This window comes from Phocoena phocoena, chromosome 12 (genome assembly GCF_963924675.1).
Source record: "Phocoena phocoena chromosome 12, mPhoPho1.1, whole genome shotgun sequence".
NCBI classification, from domain to species: Eukaryota; Metazoa; Chordata; class Mammalia; order Artiodactyla; family Phocoenidae; genus Phocoena; species Phocoena phocoena.
Window position 1 is genome coordinate 90,333,261 of NC_089230.1, and position 22,276 is coordinate 90,355,536.

General features: G+C 36.8%; 1 protein-coding gene across 1 annotated transcript in view; it reads left to right on the plus strand.

The window, feature by feature from the left end:
- LGSN (lengsin, lens protein with glutamine synthetase domain) overlaps positions 1-14,265 on the plus strand; it is a 29,322-nt gene extending 15,057 nt beyond the window's left edge. Inside the window, exons 3-5 of the mRNA XM_065889147.1 lie at positions 1,451-1,648; positions 10,532-10,698; positions 12,841-14,265. Coding sequence (XP_065745219.1) covers positions 1,451-1,648; positions 10,532-10,698; positions 12,841-14,040 — 1,565 coding nt within the window. The 3' untranslated portion in view covers positions 14,041-14,265. The remainder of the gene's footprint in view (positions 1-1,450; positions 1,649-10,531; positions 10,699-12,840) is intronic.
- Positions 14,266-22,276: the final 8,011 nt, after the last annotated feature.

A 22,276-nucleotide genomic window follows, 5' to 3' on the forward strand; every position in this document is an offset into this window, starting at 1 on the left:
ACATATAAGTGATTATCATATATTTCTCTTTCTGACTTACTTCACCCAGTATGATAATCTCTAGGTCCATCCATGTTGCTGCAAATAGCAATATTTCATTTTTGGGGCTGAGTAATATTCCATTATATATATATATATATATATATATATATATATATATATATATATATATATATACATACATACATACATACATACACCACACATACCACACCTTCTTAAACCAATCATCAGTTTATGGACAATTGGGTTGTTCCCATGTCTTGGCTATTGTAAATAATGCTGCCATGAACATTGGGGTACATGTATCTTTTTGAATTAGAGTTTTCATCTCTTCTGGATATATGCCCAGGAGTGGGATTGCTGGAACATATGGTAGCTCTATTTTTAGTTTTTTAAGGAACCTACGTACTGCTTTCCATAGTGGCTACACCCATTTACATTTCCACCAAAGGTTTAGGAGAGTTCCCTTTTTTAATCTAGCATTTATTTGCAGACTTTATGGTGATAGCCATTCTGACTGGTGTGAGGTGATACCTCATTGTGGTTTTGATTTGCATTACTCTAATAATTAGTGATATTGAGCATCCTTTCATGTGCCTGTTGGCCATCTGTATGTCTTCTTTGGAGAAATGTCTATTTCATTTTGATAAAATGACCATACTACCCAAAGCAATCTGCAGATTTAATGTGATCTCTATCAAATTATCTATGACGTTTTTCACAAAACTAGAACAAATAACTCTAATATCTATATGGAACCATGAAAGACCTAGAATTGCCAAAGCAATACTGAGGAAAAAGAACAAATCTGGTTGTATAACCATCTCAGATTTCAGACAAGATTACAAAGCTACAGTAATCAAAACAGCATAGTATTGGCACAAAAGCATCATATAGATCAATGGAACAGAATAGAGAGCCCAGAAATAAATCCACATACTTAAGTTCAATTAATATTTGACAAAGAAGGCAAGAATATACAATAGAAAAGAAACAGTCTCTTCAGCAAGTGGTGTTGGGAAAGTTGGACAGCTGCATGTAAATCAATGAACTTAAAACATTCTCTCACACCATATACAAAAATAAACTCAAAATGGTTTAAAGACCTAAATATAAGACATGACACCATGAAACTCCTAGAAGACATGAATTGTAGCCATATTTTCTAACATCAGTCAATATTTTCTTTAGGCCAAGGCAAAAGAAATAAAAGCAAAAATAAATAAATGATACCTAATCAAATTTAAAAGCTTTTGCACAACAAAGGAAACCATCAACAAAACGAAAAGACAACATATGGAATGGGAGAAAATATTTGCAAACAGTGAGACCAACAAGAGGTTAATATAAAAAATACACAAACAGTTCATAAAACTCCATATCAAGAAAACAAACAACCTGATCAAAAATGGGCAGAAAACCTTAACATTTTTCTTTATTTCTACAGAAAGGATTAGAAACCAAATGGTGTGTCACAAATTGGGGGATACCAATAAACCAGTCATGGGACCTGGCCCTGCTGAATCTCATTTGCCAGAAGATGACAAGGATTCCAAAGATCAGACAATAGTGATAAAGCCATTGCCCATCAAAACATCAGTTAACGCTCCTGGTGATGAATTTCACCCAAACTCCAACTATACTGGTAAGGACTCTGGGACAAACTGGCATATGGGTATAGTTGCTAATCCCAAATTTGTATTTGAATTAGTGATATTGTGTTGTTGGTTGAAGATGCTAGCCTGAAAGTCAGAACACTTAAAATAATTTATACACCTATCATTTATAAAATGCTTTACAGTTTTCTTTCCCCACTAGGATGCTCATATGGAAAATGGAGGGGTTGCCATGCATGGTCTCTCAAGTCTTTTCTAAAAGTAAAATTGTTATTATTATTATTTTTTTTTAGATTCTATTCCCATATAGGTCATTACAGAGTGTTGACTATTCACTGTGTTATACGGAAGATTCATATTAGTTACCTATTTTATATATATAGTGTGTATATGTTAATACTAATTTATCTCTCTCCCCTTTCCCCCTTGGTAAATGTAAGTTTGTTTTCTTCATCTATAACTCAATTTCTGTTTTGTTAATTGGTTCACTTGTACCTTTTTTTTTAAGATTCCACATATAGGATGATATTTGTCTTTCTCTGCCCTTTGTACTTCCCTCAGTATGACAATCTCTAGGTCCATCCATGTTGCTGCAAATGGCATTATTTTGTTCTTTTTACTGGCTGAGTAACATTCCATTGCACATATGTACCACATCTTCTTTAACCATTCCTCTGTTGATGGACATTTAGGTTGCTTCCTTGTCCTGGCTATTGTAAATAGTGCTGCAATGAACGTTGGGGTGCATGTATCCTTTTGAATTATGATCTTCTCTGGATATACGCTCAGGAGTGGGATTTCTGGATCATATGGTAGCTCTATTTTTATTTTATTTTTTATATCTTTATTGAAGTATAGTTGCTTTACAATGTTGTGTTGGTTTCTGTTGTACAACAAAGTGAATCAGCTACAAGTATACATATATCCCCATATCCCCTCTATCTTGAGCCTCCATCCCACCCTCCCTAGCCCACCCCTCTAGGTCATCACAAAGCATCAAGCTGATTTCCCTAGTCTATGCAGCAGTTTCCCACTAGCCATCGATTTTACATTTGGTAGTGTATATATGTCAGTGCTACTCTTTCACTTCATCCCAGCTTCCCCCTTCCCACCCCCCATGTTCTCAAGTCCATTCTTTATGTCTGTGTCTTTATTTCTGCCCTGCCACTAGGTACACCAGTACCAGTTTTTTTTTATATTCCATATATGTGCATTAGCATATGGTATTTGTCTTTCTCTTTCAGACTTACTTCACTCTGTATGACAGACTAGGTCCATCCACCTCATTAGAAATAACTCAATTTCTTTCCTTTTTATGGCTGAGTAGTATTCCATTGTATATATGTGCCACATTTTCTTTATCCATTCATCCGTTGATGGACATTTAGGTTGTTTCCATGTCCTAGCAATTGTAAATAGTGCTGCAATGAACATTCTGGCACATATCTCTTTTTGAATTATGGTTTTCTCAGAGTATATGCCCAGTAGTGGGATTGCTGGGTCTTATGGTGGTTTTACTTTTAGTATTTAAAGGAATCTCCATACTGTTCTCAATAGTGGCTGTATCAATTTACATTCCCACCAACAGTGCAGGAGGGTTCCCTTTTCTCCACACCCTCTCCAGCATTTATTGTTGTAGACTTTTTTGATGATAGTCATTTTAACTGGTGTGAGGTGATACCTCATTGTAGTTTTGAGTTGTATTTCTCTAATAATTAGTGATGTTAAGCATCTTTCATTTGCCTCTTGGCCATCTGTATTTCTTCTTTGGAGAAATGTCTATTTAGATTGTCCACTTATTTTTAATTGGAATATTTGGTTTTTTGATATTGAACTGCATGAACTGTTTGTATATTTTGGAGATTAGTCCCTTGCTGGTTGCTTCGTTTGCAAATACTTTCTCCCAATCTGTGTTTTGTCTTTTCATTTTGCTTATGGTTTCCTTTGTTATGCAAAAGATTTTAAGTTTAATTAGGTCCTATTTGTTTATTTCTGTTTTTATTTTCTTCACTCTCAGAGGTGGATCAAAAAAGATCTTGCTGCAATTTATGTCAGAGAGTGTTCTGCCTATGTTTTCCTCTAAGAGTTTTTCAACATAGTTTTGGAAGTCGTAGCCATGGCAATCAGAGAAGAAAAAGAAGTAAAAGAAATCCAAACTGGAAATGAAGAAGTAAAATTTTCACTGTTTGCAGTTGACATGATACTATATATAGAAAATCCTAAAGATGCTACCAGAAAACCACTAACGCTCATCAATTAATTCAGTAAAGTTGCAGGATACAAAATTAACATCCCCAAATCTCTTTCATTCCTATACACTAACAATGAAAGATCAGGAGAAATTAAGGAAACAATCCCACTTACATCAAAAATAATAAAATACTTAGGAGTAAACCTACCTAAGGAGAAAAAAGGTCTGTAGTCAGAAAACTATAAGATACTGATGAAAGAAATTGAAGATGACACAAACAGATGAAGAGATATACCATTTTCTTGTATTGGAAGAACGAATATTGGCAAAATGATTATAGTACCCAAAGTAATCTATATATTCAAAGTAATCCCTATCAGATTACCAGTAACATTTCTCACAGAATTAGACAAAATATTTTAAAATTGTACAGAGACACAAAAGACTCTGAATAACCAAGGCTATTATGAGAAAGAAAAATGGAGCTGGAAGAATCAGGCTCCCTGACTTCAGACTACACTACAAAGCTACAGTAATCAAACAGTATGATACTTGCACAAAAACAGAAGTATAGATCAATGGAAGAGGATAGAAACCCCAGAGATAAAGCCACACACCTATGGTCACCTAATCTATGACAAAGGAGGTAAGAATATACAATGGAGAAAAGACAGTCTCTTCAATACGTGTTGCTGGGAAAACTGGATAGCTACATGGAAAAGACTGAAATTAGCACATTCTCCAACACCATACACAAAAATAAATTCAAAATGAATTAAAGACCTAAATGTAAGACCAGATACTAAAACTTCTGTTATTCTAAATTTATGGGTTATCAATAGTGATATAGCTATTTTGACCTATGAGTGTATTGGTCAAAAATCTGTGGGATCCAAGTGATAGAAAATAATTTTAAACTTATTTATTCCACATAGAAATCCATGATGAAAAGATTGAACAAACAAGGTTTGGAAAGGTAGAAATATAGCAGGGTGTAAGGTTAGAGATACAGTGTCTACCAGGCTACTCTCACTTCTGAAACCAATTTCAAGATTGGGAGTTCCCTAAGACTAACCTTAGTTTTGATAATTAGCTATAAGAACTCACAGAACTCACTGAAGGCTATTATCCTCAAGGTTATGGTTTATTACAATGAAAAAAATACAGATTAAATTCAATTAAGGAAAGGATTCATGATGAAGAGTCCAAGGAGGTTCTAAGCATGGAACTCCCACTTGTCCTCTGCCACTGAAGTCATGAACAACACTATTTTCTTGGCAATGGTGTGTGACAATGTAAATGGAGTATTGCCAAGTAGGGAAGCTCACCTTAGTCTTGGTGTGCAGGTCTTTATTGGAGCTCCACAGTCAACTGGTCACACGGCTGACCTCAGTCTCCAGCTCCACTGGGGTCAAGCTGATGCCACATGACTCAATAATAAATGACATTGCTGGACTTTCTAGTGTGGCCAGAGACACAAGGAAAACAAAGGCACTCTTGTCAGGCAGGACATTCTAAGGGCTTAGAGATTACCAGTCAGGGCCAAGGGTAAAGGCCAGAGCTCTCTTTGGGCAAGGTTAAATTCTTTACCACACACAGGGCCTAAGAAGGACATAGAGTCTGGGAGTGAACACTGTCAGGACTCCATATATATTAATTTTCTGTTGCCACCATAACAAATTTAGCATTTTAAAAGAACACAATTCATTATCTCACAGTTCTGTACATCAGAAGTCTAGGTTTGCACAGCTGATTTCTGTGCTTCAAGTATGTCAAGGCCAAAATCAAGGTGTTGGCCCTCTTAGTTCTTAGCCAGAGATTCTAGGAAACAATACACTTCCAAGATCATTCACATTGTTGGGAGAATCCAGTTCCTTGCAGTCATAGGACTGAGGTTCCTGTTTCCTTGCTGGCTGCCAGCTGGAGTGCCCCTTAGCTCCTGGAAGCCTTTGGTTCTATATCTCTGAGCCAGTAGTGCCTCAGATATTTCTCATGTTTGGAATTTCTCTGAATTCCTCATCTTCCACATCTCTTTTATGCCTACAGCTGGAGAAAGTTCTCTGCTTTTAAGGGCTCACCTGAATAATACAAGACAATGTCCGTTTTAAGGTCCATAACCTTAATTACATCTGCAAAGTCCTGTTTGCCCTGCAGTTTAACATATTCTACATGTTCCAGGGTTTAGGGTGTCAACATCCTCGGGGGCAATTCATACCATCTCTCATGCCTGCATTTCTCTGTGGCTTCATGAATGTCTCTTTCTGTGCTTGGCTTCATGAATTTCTCCATGAAGTGAAGAACATGAGCACTGACAGCCTCCAAGCATCAGGGACTATCAATGCAAATGCCACAGGGGCCAGGCAGATAATGAGTGAGGCATGCTGATGAGAAAGTAGTGAGTGTTATTCACTCAGAGACCACATGGCTTGCAAAGTTGTGAATATTTACTATCTGGCCATTTACAGAAAACATTTGCCTACCCATGAATTAGAGGATGCATACATACCCCATTTGAAGGCCACCTCAGAGTTCCAGCCAATGGTTGCTGCAGAGAAATGTTCACCCAGTGTTGCCCAATCTTTCTCTTTTCTCAAGAGAAGGTTGAACTCAAGATTTTTGTATGAAATTTTCTGATATTTAACTGTCAACTAATTTTAAAACATTTCCAAACACTGGGAAAGCTAATGAGAAAATATCTGCTGATTACACTGGCTCTTTCACAGTTTGTGACCTTTGTTTTATATAGTTCAGGCATAAAAAATGGAATTTACCATTATTTAGTCTCAAGTCAAAATATCTGAGAAAAGAACTGTGTCATGAGCTCTCTTCTCACCAATCAACTATGACTAGGGGTGTGGGTATAATTATTGATTGATTCAACTTGATTAATTCACAGTCTTCTTCTTTGGCCCAGGGCTAGATTTTTTACAGGCCCCAAGTACCAGGAAGTTTACAACTCCAAAAAAAACCACCAATAAATAACTTCAAAATAAATATAAAAATAAATCTCCAAAATAAGTGTAAGGATTTTCAATGTGGTATTTTCTTCTCTGTAATAACTACTTTGAATTTATTAAAAATATATTTTTTCAAAGAATAGCTCTCCCTACCCTCACTTTTTATTGTTTTTGTTTTTGTCCCAGCTTTTATACTAGGTTATTCTGCCATCCTTGTTTTTGAATACTGCTGGGCTAATGTGATGTGGCCAAAAGTGGGGTCACATCTGCATTAACAGTGTGGCTCTCAGAGCAGCCAGGTTGATGAAGGAAAGGAATATGGCAGCCGTCCCTAAGCTGAATGTATTACAGAGTGTACTCTCAAATGCACTTTTCCTCTTTTGAAATGAGTTTTTTGAAAGCCCAAACACCTATTTAGTTTGTCTTTTATAAGTGACCATGGCTTGTTCTCTATAACTGAAACATGTCCTCATTGTCACAGAACATGGACATTTCTCCAAGGCTTTCTAGCTGCTATAGAGCTTTGAGGTTTGCTTGGTTTTTCATGTTTTCTTATTTTTCCCCTTAAAAATTCACAGCCATGAAACTTCCTCTATAAAAGCACATTGATTTAATTTATTAACTCTCTGAGGAGATGGGAAAGGAGAGCACCTCTCAGGAGCCACAGTATAAGTAAAACAAATGAGCCCCTGAACTGGCAAATATCTGTTTTCTCTTCTATCATACACATGTATGCTCTATCATACACATCTAGGAAGCGCTGACCAAAAGGTTTAATTGTAACTAAGAAGTGCGATTTATTTGAAGAAAAGAAAGTCAGACAATTCAGATTAGTTGATGCCATGAAAATGAAATTTGATTGAATAGGGCTCTCATATTTGGTGAAAGAATTAAACTTTTAAATGAAAATTTGATACTTAGGGTACATATCAAAATATGTGATGCCAATTTTTACTTTTTAATTAGACAAGGTCAAATCACACGATGTATTAATTACTTAACTAAATAATTAAATCACATTAATTATTAAATTATTAAAGGAATAGCCAGTGAGTGCCTATGATATGCCTGTACTGCTTGGAGATACTGGGGATACAATAGCAAGTAAGTAAATACATAATAAGTAAGCTCTCCTGGAGCTAACATGCAAGTGGTGAAGACAGTAAACATGTATTACACAACAACATGGCAGGTGGTGATTAGGACCCTGAAGAAAATGGAGACTGGTCAGTATATTATTATGGGTTGAATTGTGTCTCCCCAGAATTCATATGTTGAAGTTCTAACCCCTAGTACCTCACAATGTGACTGTATTTGAAGACAGAGTTTTAGAAGAGGTAATTAATGTTGAATTAGTTCTGTAGAATGGGCCCTAATCCAATATGACTGGTGTCCCTATAAGAAGAGATTAGGAAACACACACACAGAGGGAAGACCATGGCCATCTACAAGCCAAGGAGAGATGTCTTCAGAAGAAAACAACCAATATTGCTGACACCTTGGTCTTGGACTTCTACTCTCCAGAACTGTAAGGAAATAAATTTCTGTTTAAGCCTCCTGGTCTATGGTATTTGTTATGGCAGCCCTAGCAAACTAATATATGCACTCACTGTCCAGCCATAGTGCAACTTGGTGATGTTAGAGAGAATCAGTGGTTGGACCTGTTCACATTGTGATCAAATCTCACAGAATTAATACTTCAGATGGTTATGTTATTTTTCCCCAGCACTTTCACCATGATAAATTATCCCACCTTTGCATTTGGTGGCATGTTTATTGTCTATAGCTTCCTCACTCAATAACATAAAGCTCTCTAAGGGTGCCCAACCTTTTTCTGGCTGCCCCTATAATATATGTGCAGTATAAATAGTATGTGGTAACAAAAAAAAATCTATATTGAGTGGATAAACCTTTTTCTTATTTTAAAATAACACTCATTTATTGTAGTAACTGTAGAAGATACAGATAAGGCAAAGAACTAATGATTTCCTGTGATTGTATTATTGGTGAACCAGTAAAATGACTATTCCTTTAATAGGAGACGTCTTCTGATTTTTTTATGTTATTAATATATTTATGGTTTACATGTAATTGCTTATTAGGTTTAGAATACTGATTATCTGAAATTTTCCATATTTTAAAATGCCTATAAATTTTATTTTCTTTAAGGAGACTTATTCATCTTGGGCAGAACACCCAATACTTCAGAATAAGTTTGGGAACACAGCAACTGATAATTTGGCATAAAGCACTGTAACTGCTACAGCTTAATTGTTTCTGTTAAATGGAAGGTAGTTATAAAGCCTATGGAGCATCAGAGCAGCCAAATTTAACAGTGACGGGACAGCATTCCTAATATATTTGCATAGGTAGAACCAGTCATTGCATAGGTAGAACCAATCAAATGGCTACATGTGCTTCATGTACTTAAAATCTACTTAATCTGTGTTTTTAAACTGTCAATCTTTATGTTTTAAAAGCCTAATTATATCTCAAAAAATGATACTCAAGCATCACTTTAAAATTACAGCTGTTCAACATCAGTGATGCAACAGATTGATGGGTATTCAGATTCAGACATGATCATGGTACCATTTACCAGGGTTAGAGTAATTGTGCTCACTTGATGCATTTAAGAAACATTGATATGGTGCTTACTGTCTGCCAAGAACTGTTAAATAACTTGTTTAATCATCATAACAAGCCTATGAAATAGGTAATATTGTGTCAGTGAGAAAGCTGAGGCACATAAGAAAGCTGAGATAAGGAAAGTTGCCAGGGCAAAGGCAGAATTTGCAGGGAGGCAGATGAGCTTCAGTGTTTGTGCTGAATGACTACAATCTGCTGCGTCTCCTAAAAGTTAGACAGCAGCCAACATCTATGATGTGTACTGTGTGCCTGATCCTTCTATATGCTTTAGATTCATTCAGTCACTTTACGGTATTGAGCCACCCACCGAGAATCAAAAGGTCTGGGTTCCAGTTTCAATTTTGGTGATGGACTGAGAGCGTGATTCAGGGAACCTGGTTGTACTTCTCTGGGACTTAAGCTACTGAGTTGGTTGAATTAAATGTTATCTCCAGTCTCTTCTAACTCTAGAGTTTTAGAATTTGTAGACTATCTTAAAAGTCTTGAAAAAAACTTCTTTTTAAGTTTTCTAGTTTTTCAAAATGGAGTACTCAGTCTAGATTTTTCATCTCCTACACTCTCATTCTTGGAAAACACTTTTATATGCTCATTTATACAAGTTTTAAATTTGACAGAGATGTAGATGTCTTAGATTCAGATGCTGTTATAAAGATATAAAGCTCTTTGGCAAAGAAAATGAAACAAAAAGGCAAACCCACAGAAAATAAAACAAACAAATAATTTTACCTTTAATCATACAGGAACTTTTTATTTGGGTAAAACCAGTTAGTTCAAGAAGCTTAAAGTCTTTTCGATGATACTCATCTATATACAGCCTTATATGGTGCCAAAACAGTGATGTAAATATATTCTAATTTCCATAAGCAAAGACATTTTCAGTAAGTGCTTACATATAATATTACTGTTTACTTAAGCAAATAGAGTTAACCTTCACCTTGCCCCAGGTGATAATCTCTTAGACTGTTTAGAGACAGTGTTCTCAGGAATAAGCCAAAGACATGGAAACATATGATGCTTTTGTTAATGATCATAATGACTAATTCACTATTCTCTAGCCTCATTTTACTTCGCAGTTCATCGTGATCTAATGATTTAGACCATTTTTTATTTTACAGATAACACCGGGAACAGCACTCAAATTCCTACTGCACCTCAACTCTCCTCTAGAATGAAACACATTAAACAAGAGATGGCCAAAAATCACCTTCAGTTTGTGCGATTTGAAGCAACAGACCTCCATGGTGTGTCCCGGTCTAAGAGTATCCCTGCACACTTTTTCCAAGTGAGTTTTGCAAGTAGAGTTATGATTGAATATAATTTCATTCAATTCATTTGCAAGCAAATGGTCCTTATTGCTCTTTCTTATTTTATTGTAACCTATACAGCAATTCTATTTGAAAACCAATCATTCATTTTGTTTCTTCCCTTGCCACTCCCCAGACACATTATTGTTCCCCTAAGAGCTGAATGTATACTTTCAGCTCCCAAACAGCAATTCATTTACCCAATATAAATATAAAACTAATTAAGACTGGTAATTTTCATCCTTCTGCCTTGAATAATTTCACTGCTTTTTTCTCTTATTGCAATTATGAAGATTATAATTTGTTTGATATGAGAAAATTACAACAGAAGACCTAGGAGTAAAAACAAAGAGAAAAATAAGATTAAATAGAATTTTCTAGATAAAAAGTATATCCCTTTTAGCTTCTAATTCTGATAAGAATATATCCTATTTTTGTTGGATAACAATAAATATTATTAAGTTCTGAAAAATAGTGATATCAAGAAATATGATATTTTTAGATATGTTTTGAGATTTTCTGAGTATTTTTCAGTTTATGTCATGTATTTACTTTAATAACTGACTTACTGTGTTACTGAAACATCATTTCTTAGGAAGGGACATCAGTATTATATACAAAAGTATGAAAAATTAAGCATCCTCTAAGATTATTGTTTAAATATATCTTATTACTTCAATATCAAATTGTAATTTTTCTCATTTGCTTTATATTGGGAAAAATTGGGCATCTTCAAAACATTTTTTAAAGAATTCCAAAAGATTCAAATCTGTTTCTTCAAAAATTCTTTAGATCTGCCTGCACACACCACACACACACACACACACACACACACGAAGTTTATGTATATAGGTCCCTGAGTAGGTTGAAAATTAAGCAGGCGCTGAGTAAACAGTGCTTGACTTACTCAACTTTACTACTGGCAAAAGCAGATTTGGATCATCCAGGTCAAATGGCACTTGGAAATGTGCAGAGATGGTGGAAAGTGAAGGAGGAAGTGGCTCACCGACACCTGCAGAAGAGTCGCTTCTGCGAGCATCAGCCCTTCCTCATTAGCCACCCTGTTTGAGATTTGGAAGTAATATAACAACCAGTTTGGCTTGCAGAATGTGAGTAGGTTTTGTTAACCTCACGATGTTCACTGACATCATAGGAACCAAACTTTACAGTCAGCTTTTTCTCCACCCATTAATGGAAACTTCAACACATGAAACCTTATTGATATTCCTACTACACAATTTCTACATTTTTATGTGTCTGTTCAACTTTATAACTTCATTATTTCCATGTTGTATGGCACATAGAAAAGTTAAATAAAAGTTAAATCCATTGAACCCAAGAGGTATTTGACTAGAAAGTGCCTTAGCAATCATCTACTCTAACACTTCTGTTTCACAGATATGGAGGCTGAGGCACATAACATAGTTCTGTGACCTGCTTAACTTCACACAAGGAATTAATGACAGAGTTAGGACTGCTGACTTGAAGGCTGCAACATTTTGGAAACTATAACATAGGTCCACATTCATGGGCAAGGTTTCTGGAACTCTGCGCCTGTGAGGTAGTTTGTTCGTTAGTGTGTTGTAAAGGTGAGTGAAGAGAGGAGTGCAGCTGTCAGCAGTCCCGGCTCTTCTGTCCTGTGTGTCCCGGGTGTGACAACAGTCAGCTCTCTGAGAAAGACTGAGGATTCTTTACTGTAGACTTTGGAGAGTCAATTACCTGTGGGGATTACAATAGAATAAGCCTTATCTGAAGTATTAGCCACTACACCACACGATAAAAAGTGCTTTAAAAATATTTTTGGTTATGAGCAGTTCAAATAATTCTGTTAGGTTTTACCTTTGTCATTTGCTATAGACATTTTCTTTATCATTATAGCTTTTCTTTATGAGTGCTGTTTTCATGAACATGAGCATATAAAGTCTCCAAGGCTAAAGCTATTAAGACTTGTTTATAAATTACCTTCGGGGGTTCTATTTTAAACTATTTAAAATTTATCTGATACTAAGCTAGCTTTAACCAACAGATGTTAAACATTTTTTTCTCGTCCTCCCAGCCCCCACGTTTTTGTTTGTTTTCAAGTTTCAAAACTTGATTGCTCTATCCTTTAACTTCTTTAGGAAAAAGTGATCCATGGCGTTTACATGCCCCGAGGTTATCTTGAATTGATACCAAATCCTAAGGACAATGAAGTGGATCACATAAGAGCAACATGTTTTAATAGTGACATAGTCCTGATGCCAGAGCTATCGACCTTCAGAGTTTTGCCGTGGGCCGAGAGGACAGCAAGGGTGATCTGTGACACGTTCACTGTGACTGGCGAGCCTCTGTTGACTTCCCCAAGGCACATCGCAAAGAGGCAGCTGAGCCGGCTGCAGGACTCTGGCTTCTCCCTATTCTCTGCCTTCATCTATGATTTTTGCACTTTTGGTGTACCTGAAATTATCAATTCAAAGACCATATCTCTTCCTGCTTCAGCATTGCTAAATGATCACGACCAGCCTTTCATCCAGGAACTCGTGGATGGGTTGTATCACACTGGGGCCAATGTTGAGAGCTTTTCCTCCTCTACCAGGCCTGGCCAGATGGAAATCTGCTTTCTGCCTGAATTTGGCCTCAGTTCAGCTGATAATGCATTTACCTTTAGAACAGCTGTCAAAGAAGTGGCAAGGAAATATAATTACATCACCAGCTTTTTCATTGAGACTGGATTCTGCAATTCAGGAATTTTGTCTCATAGTCTCTGGGATGTCGATGGCAAGAAAAACATGTTCTGTAGCAGTTCTGGAACGGAGCAGCTCACGACCACTGGGAAAAAATGGTTGGCAGGTCTCTTGAAGCACTCTGCTGCCCTCAGCTGCTTGATGGCTCCTGCCGCTAGCTGCCGGAAGCGCTATTTCAAGGAGAGTAAAGACCTGAAGGAGAGTGTGCCGACAACGTGGGCATACAACGATAACAGCTGTGCTTTTAATATCAAGTGCCATGGTGAGAAAGGCACCAGAATAGAAAATAAACTGGGCTCAGCCACGGCAAACCCTTACCTGGTGCTGGCTGCCACCGTGGCTGCAGGCTTGGATGGACTTCAAAGAAACGATGGTGTTTTGGCTGCTCCAGAGGATGGCACAGACCTTCATCAGCCCAAATTTTCTGAGATCCCTTTGAAACTAGAAGATGCCCTCATGGCACTGGAGGAAGATCAATGTCTGAGACAGGCTCTAGGGGAAACTTTTATTCGATATTTTGTTGCCATGAAGAAATATGAGTTGGAAAGTGAAGAAACAGATGCTGAGAGAAATAAATTCTTAGAGTATTTTATTTAGTGGGAAACCCTTGACTGTTCCTGTAGTGATGTGAGCTTTACTTAAGTAATTGATCTGCCAGAAAGAAAAGATTGGATTTTTGCAACAACAAGAAGACTACAAATGCTTTCTCTCTTTTTTGTCCCCATGGAGTATTTGACAGATGAAGTGGGGTTGCTGAGAGGATTCTGATTCAGAAACAAACAATAAAGTTGTGGTGCAGCTGTGATGTGAAAACCCAGCAAACCTTGTCACTCGGTGGTCATTGCCTCTGCATATGTTGACCTAGATACGAATATTCAGTTTTGTGGGAGCAACAAATATATTCACGCAATTAAAAAGACTTAAGAATTAGAATGCAAAATTTAAATAACTCTAAAAAATGAAATAATTTCAAATATACACATAGGTTGTGACTGCCAGGAAAACAATGATATTTGCTAATATAATCTCACTCATCAAGGTATTCTGAAGGTCTATTTTTCAAGCATCATTGTGATGCCTCTAAATGATTTAATTAAGTTTTACAAAAATATGTCATGATGACAAGTTAGCGGAAGTTTTCACATATGTCCCTTCTCTTCCTACCCTTTGTCACCAGCTCCTGAAAGGCCAAGGAACTTCAAGGCTGTAATGTCCACAAGAAACAAATCCACAAGAAATAGATTTTGAGCTGGGAACAATGAGGTCAAATATTTAAAAGTAGTGAAAATGTTGCTTTAAATAGTATCTCATATAAAAGCCGTATTCATAAAATACAGATGGAATGGGGATGGGCTGTGGTGGGTGGGCTCTGCCCGGTTTGTACTACTCTTTGAAACTGGAGATTTCAAAGATACCTCTGGTGTTTTGTGGAGCATGAAAACAACTGCCTTGATAACCAGGGCAATGCTTTCAGCTAAAATTGTCTTTAAATTACCGAGTCTCCTGCCCACAGAAGTTGGTATCTCCCCAGAGAAGCTTAAATGTTCTAGACCTTTGTGTGAATGAGATACTATTGTAACTATCACCAAAGTTTAGCTTCTTTTGGGAGGATATTCAAAATCCACTTACTAGCAAATAAAAACCCTATTCCACTGCTTAGAATCAAATAGGAGATTTTATGTTCAATTAAAAACAACTGTGGTCTCAGCTGAGAGAGCAAACATGCAGGCACAGGATTAGAATATGGTTCAGATCCTCCTAATTCAAATCCATGGTTCTCAGTAGCTTTAATACTGAAAGTCAGACTGTCTTCTTCTAATTGCTCACCCTCTTTCCTTTGAGCATGGAAACTCTAGGAAACTTCCTTCAAGGACGGATTCTCCATTCCCTGTCCTTTCCCCATCCTTCTGCCCTCACCTTCCTGCCGACTAACCTGCAGGTGATGTGGCTAGAGTGAGGCACTGAGGAATGGAGCTGCACAGGATAGTAACGGGGTGGAAGCTTTGTCCTGTGGGCAGAGCACGCTTTGCCCGCATTCAGATTTTTACTTCTGTCTCCTTTAAGGCACCATGAGTTTGGGTCTTTGTTACTTGGACTAAAATCACCTTTCTTGCTTGTGTGTGAGTGTGATTGTATGTGTGTGTGTGTGTGTGTGTGTGTGTCTATCTGAGTATGTGTGGGGAAAATGTGAGGGATTTGGGGATGAAAGAATAAAGGTAAAGGAACCAGTGAAAGATCAGTTCCTCAACCTTTCTATTCTAGGAGAATCTGAATTAGAGGGATTCACACATGCAAAAAAGTTACATTGTCACCCACCCTAACAGAGCTGTATAGACCTGTACAGCAAAGAGTGTTTCCCACCCTTCAGTTTTACAACGATCGAGTCTTTAGCCACTGCAGTCACTGACCAACAGTGTACCCCAGAAGGAATTCAGGATGAAAAACAGGATGAAATGTGCTTTGGAAAAACAGGCCTTTAGACAGTGAGATGAATATCTGAGGAAGAATTTTAATGAACCCAGATTCTTGTATCTTCCCATGCATAGAAAAGCACTAAAATCATTAACTGAACTACCTGTTCATTGTGACTAGAGATAATCTTTTACTGAGATGTATGCTTGGTTGACTGCCCTTATTCCTTAGCCCAAAGTCATGTATATCCTGGCTCCTTCCCTACTTCTTTGGAGCAGTTCCTCAGAGCTGTCTGAGAGGTTGTCTCCCAGGCTACAGTCCATAGTAAGACCCTGAATAAAACTTAAACTCACAGATCTTACATTGTGCCTTTTTCTTTCAGACCCCTTATGCAGCTCATGTGCCTTCATGAAACATGTCTAGTGCTTTGGCTTAGTTTTACCACAATGTGTAAAAGATGGCATAAAAACTCTGTTAATCAAGGTGTTTGTAGCCTTTTTTTTCTCCTGGAATATGATATTAGCAAAATAACTTTTAAAACCCACAATATCCAGGATGGCAATGTGAGGGAATTATGTAACTGGGAACGCTATCAATCAGTGTTCAGTATACAGTAGTGAGTTGACAGAAAATATTCAGCCATGTGTTACCAATCAGTTTATAATATAAACTGGTGTGGCAATCTTCACAGAGATTTCCTTTAGGGTGTTCTGATGTATATATTCTTGCTTTTTAAGGCAAACCAAAAATAAACATCGGCTAAGAGAGTTCAGAGCTAAAGAAAAATTGGAGTAGACATACAAATTCTGTTGTATGTTTCCTATTTATCCATTCACAGGCTTTTTATTTTTGAAGGGACTTTCTCTGATGCTTCTACTGTCTTAGTCTAGGTTAAGAGGGCCAAGCAGTCATTCAACAGCATTTATTGGACATCTGTTGTGTGCTAAGCCTTTTGCTGGGACTCACAGTTCTAGGGGAGACCAAGACAAATTTGAGCAGACAATGAAAGGGTTTGGGATCTGTGTATTTTAAACAGAACAGCAAGAATTTTTGGTAGCCCTAATACTGAAAAAACTAGTTAGAAGCCTGCACTTTAGCTGGAAAAGGATACTTTATGAATCTCTTCACGAAATTACTCCTTTATTTTCAACTATTATAACTGTTCTAATCAAAGATTAGGGGAAATGTGATTACTGAATTTAAGGCTGGTTGTTAAGTGAGTACACATAAGAAGTATAAACTAAAGACTATAATAAGGCAAGGAAAGAAATATCAGTATCATAGTAGGAAGCTTCTGTTTTCAAGGACATTTTATGATCTAAAATTTCATTTTACAGTGATTGTCTGAATAACAACGAAGCTTGAAATACTTAGTTGAAGGCAATGAGAGATTTAAAGACTTTAATATGAATAAAAATTGAAAGCACATAGTAAAGTCTGAACTTATCAGTGACACATAACAGTTTACTGACATATCTTCAGTCAACTGTTTGAAAAAATAGGTTACCAATATATTTGTAATATGGATATTATGGGGCAATACCTTTAATCTTGGGTTTCCTATTACAGGTGTTAAAACTTGTATCTCTAAACGTTACATATGTGCACTGTGCCTTGTATCTTCCCTGTTAAAGCTCTTCTCATATTGCCTATAATTTAGTAGTTTACATGACAGATTTTCTAATTAGAATATGAGTTCCAAGAAGGAATGGCCCAGATCTTGTTCATATTTATATTTTTTATTCCTTGCAGATATTCTGAAATTCAATAACTGTTTAACCAGTCAATTGATTGATCAAACAGCTTATATGCTATAGGCATAATACAGTTCTATAGTATAGTATAATACTCTCACACACATGCACATACCCAGAGAGAGTGAGAAATAAAGATGGGGAAAACTGAAAGAATCAGTGATTTGTGGCTTGTTATTGGCCCTAAAATTTCTGCAATTAGGTGAACTTCTTTAGATTCCTCTGTTTTCAGAAACTCATGTGTAAACACTATTTGATCAGCTTGATGGGGATCATAAAAAACAGAGATCAGGGTGGAATAGTCATGCTTATTTGCCGAGCAGAACCCTTCAATGGCTTTCTTTTTTTTTTCTTTTTTAACATCTTTCTTGGAGTATAATTGCTTTACAATGGTGTGTTAGTTTTGGATGTATAACAAAGTGAATCAGCTATACATATATATATGTTCCTATATCTCTTCCCTCTTGAGTCTCCCTCCCTCCCACCCTCCCTATCCCACCTGGCTGCTTCCCACTAGCTATCTATTTTACGTTTGGTAGTGTATATATGTCTATGCCATTCTCTCACTTTGTCACAGTTTACCCTTCCCCCTCCCCATATTCTCAAGTCCATTCTCTAGTAGGTCTGTGTCTTTATTCCTGTCTTACCCCTAGGTTCTTCATGACCTTTTTTTGTTTAGATTCCATATATATGTGTTAGCATATGGTATTTGTTTTTCTCTTTCTGACTTACTTCACTCTGTATGACAGACTCTAGGTCCATCCACCTCCCTACAAATAACTCAATTTCATTTCTTTTTATGTTTGTGGAATTTCCCTCCTTTTGTCTCCTGTCTTGCAAGGTAGAAGTCAGAACCTCACCTTTCCAGTTTCTGTCACAGCTATGGTACAAAGACTGTCAATCAGATGTAATCATTCAACCTTTGTGGACTCCATTCTGGGTAAGCCTGAGGGAGGCCACAGTGACAACAGTCCCAGGGGCAGCATCCTTGGACTCTTGTCACTCTGGCCTCCCTCAGGCTTACCCAGGGATAATGTTTCCATAATGTTACAGAAACATTAACTGCATTATGTGATGTGTGAAATTAATCCGGGTTTTTCTAACATCTTTATTGGAGTATAATTCCTTTACAATCATGTGTTAGTTTCTGCTTTATAACAAAGTGCATCAGCTATACATATACATATATCCCCATATCTCCTCCCTCTTGCATCTCCATCTCCCTCCCACCCTCCCTATCCCACCCCTCTAGGTGGTCACAAAGCACCGAGCTGGATTACTCTGCCAGTGGTAGTCGCTTAGGGCCTCTCAGAGCAGTCAGACTTATCTTCCAAACCTGATTTTCTGACCTTCCCAGATTCTGTGAATTATCTAATATCTTTTAATACATTCCTGGTCTGCTTAAGCTAGCTAGAATTTGCAAAAAGTATCCTGACTGAAAACAGTCTATAAAAGGACACAGAAAGAGCAAGACACTTTGATAAGGGGGAAGGGGGAAAGCAGGGAGTGCTCTTTAATCAGAAAAGTAGGAACAAGTTAATGTTTATATTAGATGTAGATTTGTACCAGTTTATTAAGCTACATCACACTGGTGCTTTCTCATTCGCTGCCTTATTTGATGCTCCCTACAATTTCATGAGAATAGTATGCTCATTATTTTAATAGGAAGAGATGTAAGACTCAGAGAAGTTAATTGTGGAGACAATTGGCAGGTGAATCCAGGCCCCACACTTTGAGTCTCATGGTCTCCGTGCTACACACCAAAACACCATTCACTGTAGAGTTCCAGCAGAGTCACTAAAAAGAACGTTATGTTTCAATTTTAAGGCTTCTGGGCACCAACAGGTAGGTTCTTTAGCTAGATAACTAAATAATTGGACCTTTTCTTCTTTGTTAATATGTACTTCAATTTAAAGTAGTTTCACTAAGTTTTATTCAATGTGTTTGACTACAAACAAATCTCAGCAAACCAGGTGTGGGATTGTTCAGGTAATAGCTATCTGCCAGCTACTCCACACAGGCCAGAAAATCTCATCAAAAAGGAAGATCATGCTATAACAGCATTTATATTACATTCAGAACTTTTCTCAGAGAAGAATAGTAATTTAAGCCATAAAATTTTTTATCATTTTTTGAATATAAAAATACCTGGTTGAAATCCCTAAGTCCCTGGGATTTAAACTGAAATTATTTTGTTCCACCTTCAGAAATCTTCCTTGACAAGAAATCTGCCTTCACTGAGAGCATAAAATATTTGATACTTCTCTATGTCTGCTTAAGGAATAACACATAAGAACATACATTGATGTTTTTTTAAAAAACAGGCAGCTTATCTGAAGGGAAAAGTTACAAATTAAAGTGAATTGACTAGAACCTAGCACACAATGAGAGTTTTTTTCTTTTCTTTCCTTTTTAGAGTTTTTCCTTTTAAGGTCAATATGATCAGTTGATTCATCACCAATCATCAGGATCACTTCACACCTGTCAGAATGGCTATTATCAAAAAGGCAACAAATGTTGGCAAGTGTACGGAGAAAAGGAAACCCTCATGCATTGTTGGCGGGAATGTAAATCGGTGCAGCTACTGTGGAAAACAATATGGAGATTCCTCAATAAATTAAGAATAGAACTACCTTATGATCCCGCAATTCCACTCTTGGATAGTTTTCCAAAGAAAATGAAAACATGAATTTGGAAAGATATATGCACCCCTATGTTCATTGCAGCATTATTTGTAAATAGCTTGGCTATTTGTAAATAGCCAAGATAAGGAAGCAACCTAAGTGCTCATGAATAGATGAATAGATGTAGAAGATGTGGTATATATATATACAATGGGATGTTACTCAGCCATAACGAAGAATGAAATCTTGCCATTTGTGACAACATAGATGGACCTAGAGGGTATAATTCTAAGTGAAAAAAATCGGACAAAGACAAATCCTGTATGATTTAACTTATATGTGAAATTTAAAAATGCAAAACAAATGAACAAACAAAACTAAACAGAATCAGAGGTATAGATACAGTGAACAAATAGATGGTTGCCAAAAGGGAGAAGTGGGGGCTTGAGAGAAATAGGTGAGGGAGATTAAGAGGCACAAATTTCCAGTTGCAAAATAAATAATTCATGAGTATGAAGTATACAGTGTAGGAGATATAGTCAATAGCTATGTAATACCTTAGTATGGTGACATATCATAACTAGGGTTATCATGATGATCATTTTGAAATGTACAGAAATATCAGATCACTATGTTGTGTACCAGGAACTAATGTCATGCTATAGGTCAATTATACTTGAAAAATAAACAATGTATTAAAATACTAATAACATATGCATTTACAATCACAGGGCTTACATGTGAATGTATTTAAGTCAACAGATACTAAGTACAGGCTCAATATCAGTGGGGAGAGGAGAGAGGAACATTGAAAATATTTAATATTACTGACATCTATGGGTATATTCAAGAGCCATTAGAAATATGAAACTATGGAAACACTGCATGCATTATGGGATGCCTGAAATTAATCCAGGATTTAAAAATTCTGGATTACTCTGCAATGCATTTGGAATAAATAGTCTGAAAAGGACTAAGAAAGAAATATTTACTATTTAGCAAACCATGAAAGGATAAAAAAATCTAGCTATAATTTGTTACTTATTTGGAGGTTGATGTAAATGAATCAGATTATAAAAACCTCTAAAACATCTACAAATTAAATAAATTTTACAAAGTGCTAAATTCCTTTCTTTTTTTCTTAACATCTTTATTGGAGTATAATTGCTTTACAATTGTGTGTTAGTTTCTGCTTTATAACAAAGTGAATCAGTTATACATATATATATGTCCCCATATCTCTTCCCTCTTGTGTCTCCCTCCCTATCCCACCCTCCCTATCCCACCCCTCTAGGTGGTCACAAAGCACCGAGCTGATCTCCCTGTGCTATGTGGTTGCTTCTCACTAGCTATCTATTTTACGTTTGGTAGTGTATATATGTCCATGCCACTCTCACTTTGTCCCAGCTTACCCTTCCCCCTCCCTGTATCCTCAAGTCCATTCTCTAGTAGGTCTGCATCTTTATTCCCATCTTGCCCCTAGGTTCTTCATGACCTTTTTCTCTTTTTTTGTTTAGATTCCATATATATGTGTTAGCATATGGTATTTGTTTTTCTCTTTCTGACTTACTTCACTCTGTATGACACACTCTAGGTCCATCCACCTCACTACAAATAACTCAATTTCGTTTCCTTTTATGGCTGAGTAATATTCCATTGTATATATGTGCCACATCTTCTTTATCCATTCATTTGTCAATGAACACTTAGGTTGCTTCCATGTCCTGGCTATTGTAAATAGAGCTGCAATGAACATTTTGGTACATGACTCTTTTTGAATTATGGTTTTCTCAGGGTATATGCCCAGTAGTGGGACTGCTGGGTCGTATGCTAGTTCTATTTTTGGTTTTTTAAGGAACCTCCATACTGTTCTCCATAGTGGCTGTATCAATTTACATTCCCACCAACAGTGCAAGAGGGTTCCCTTTTCTCCACACCTTCTCCAGCATTTATTGTTTCTAGATTTTTTGATGATGGCCATTCTGACTGGTGTGAGATGATATCTCATTGTAGTTTTGATTTGCTTTTCTCTAATGATTAATG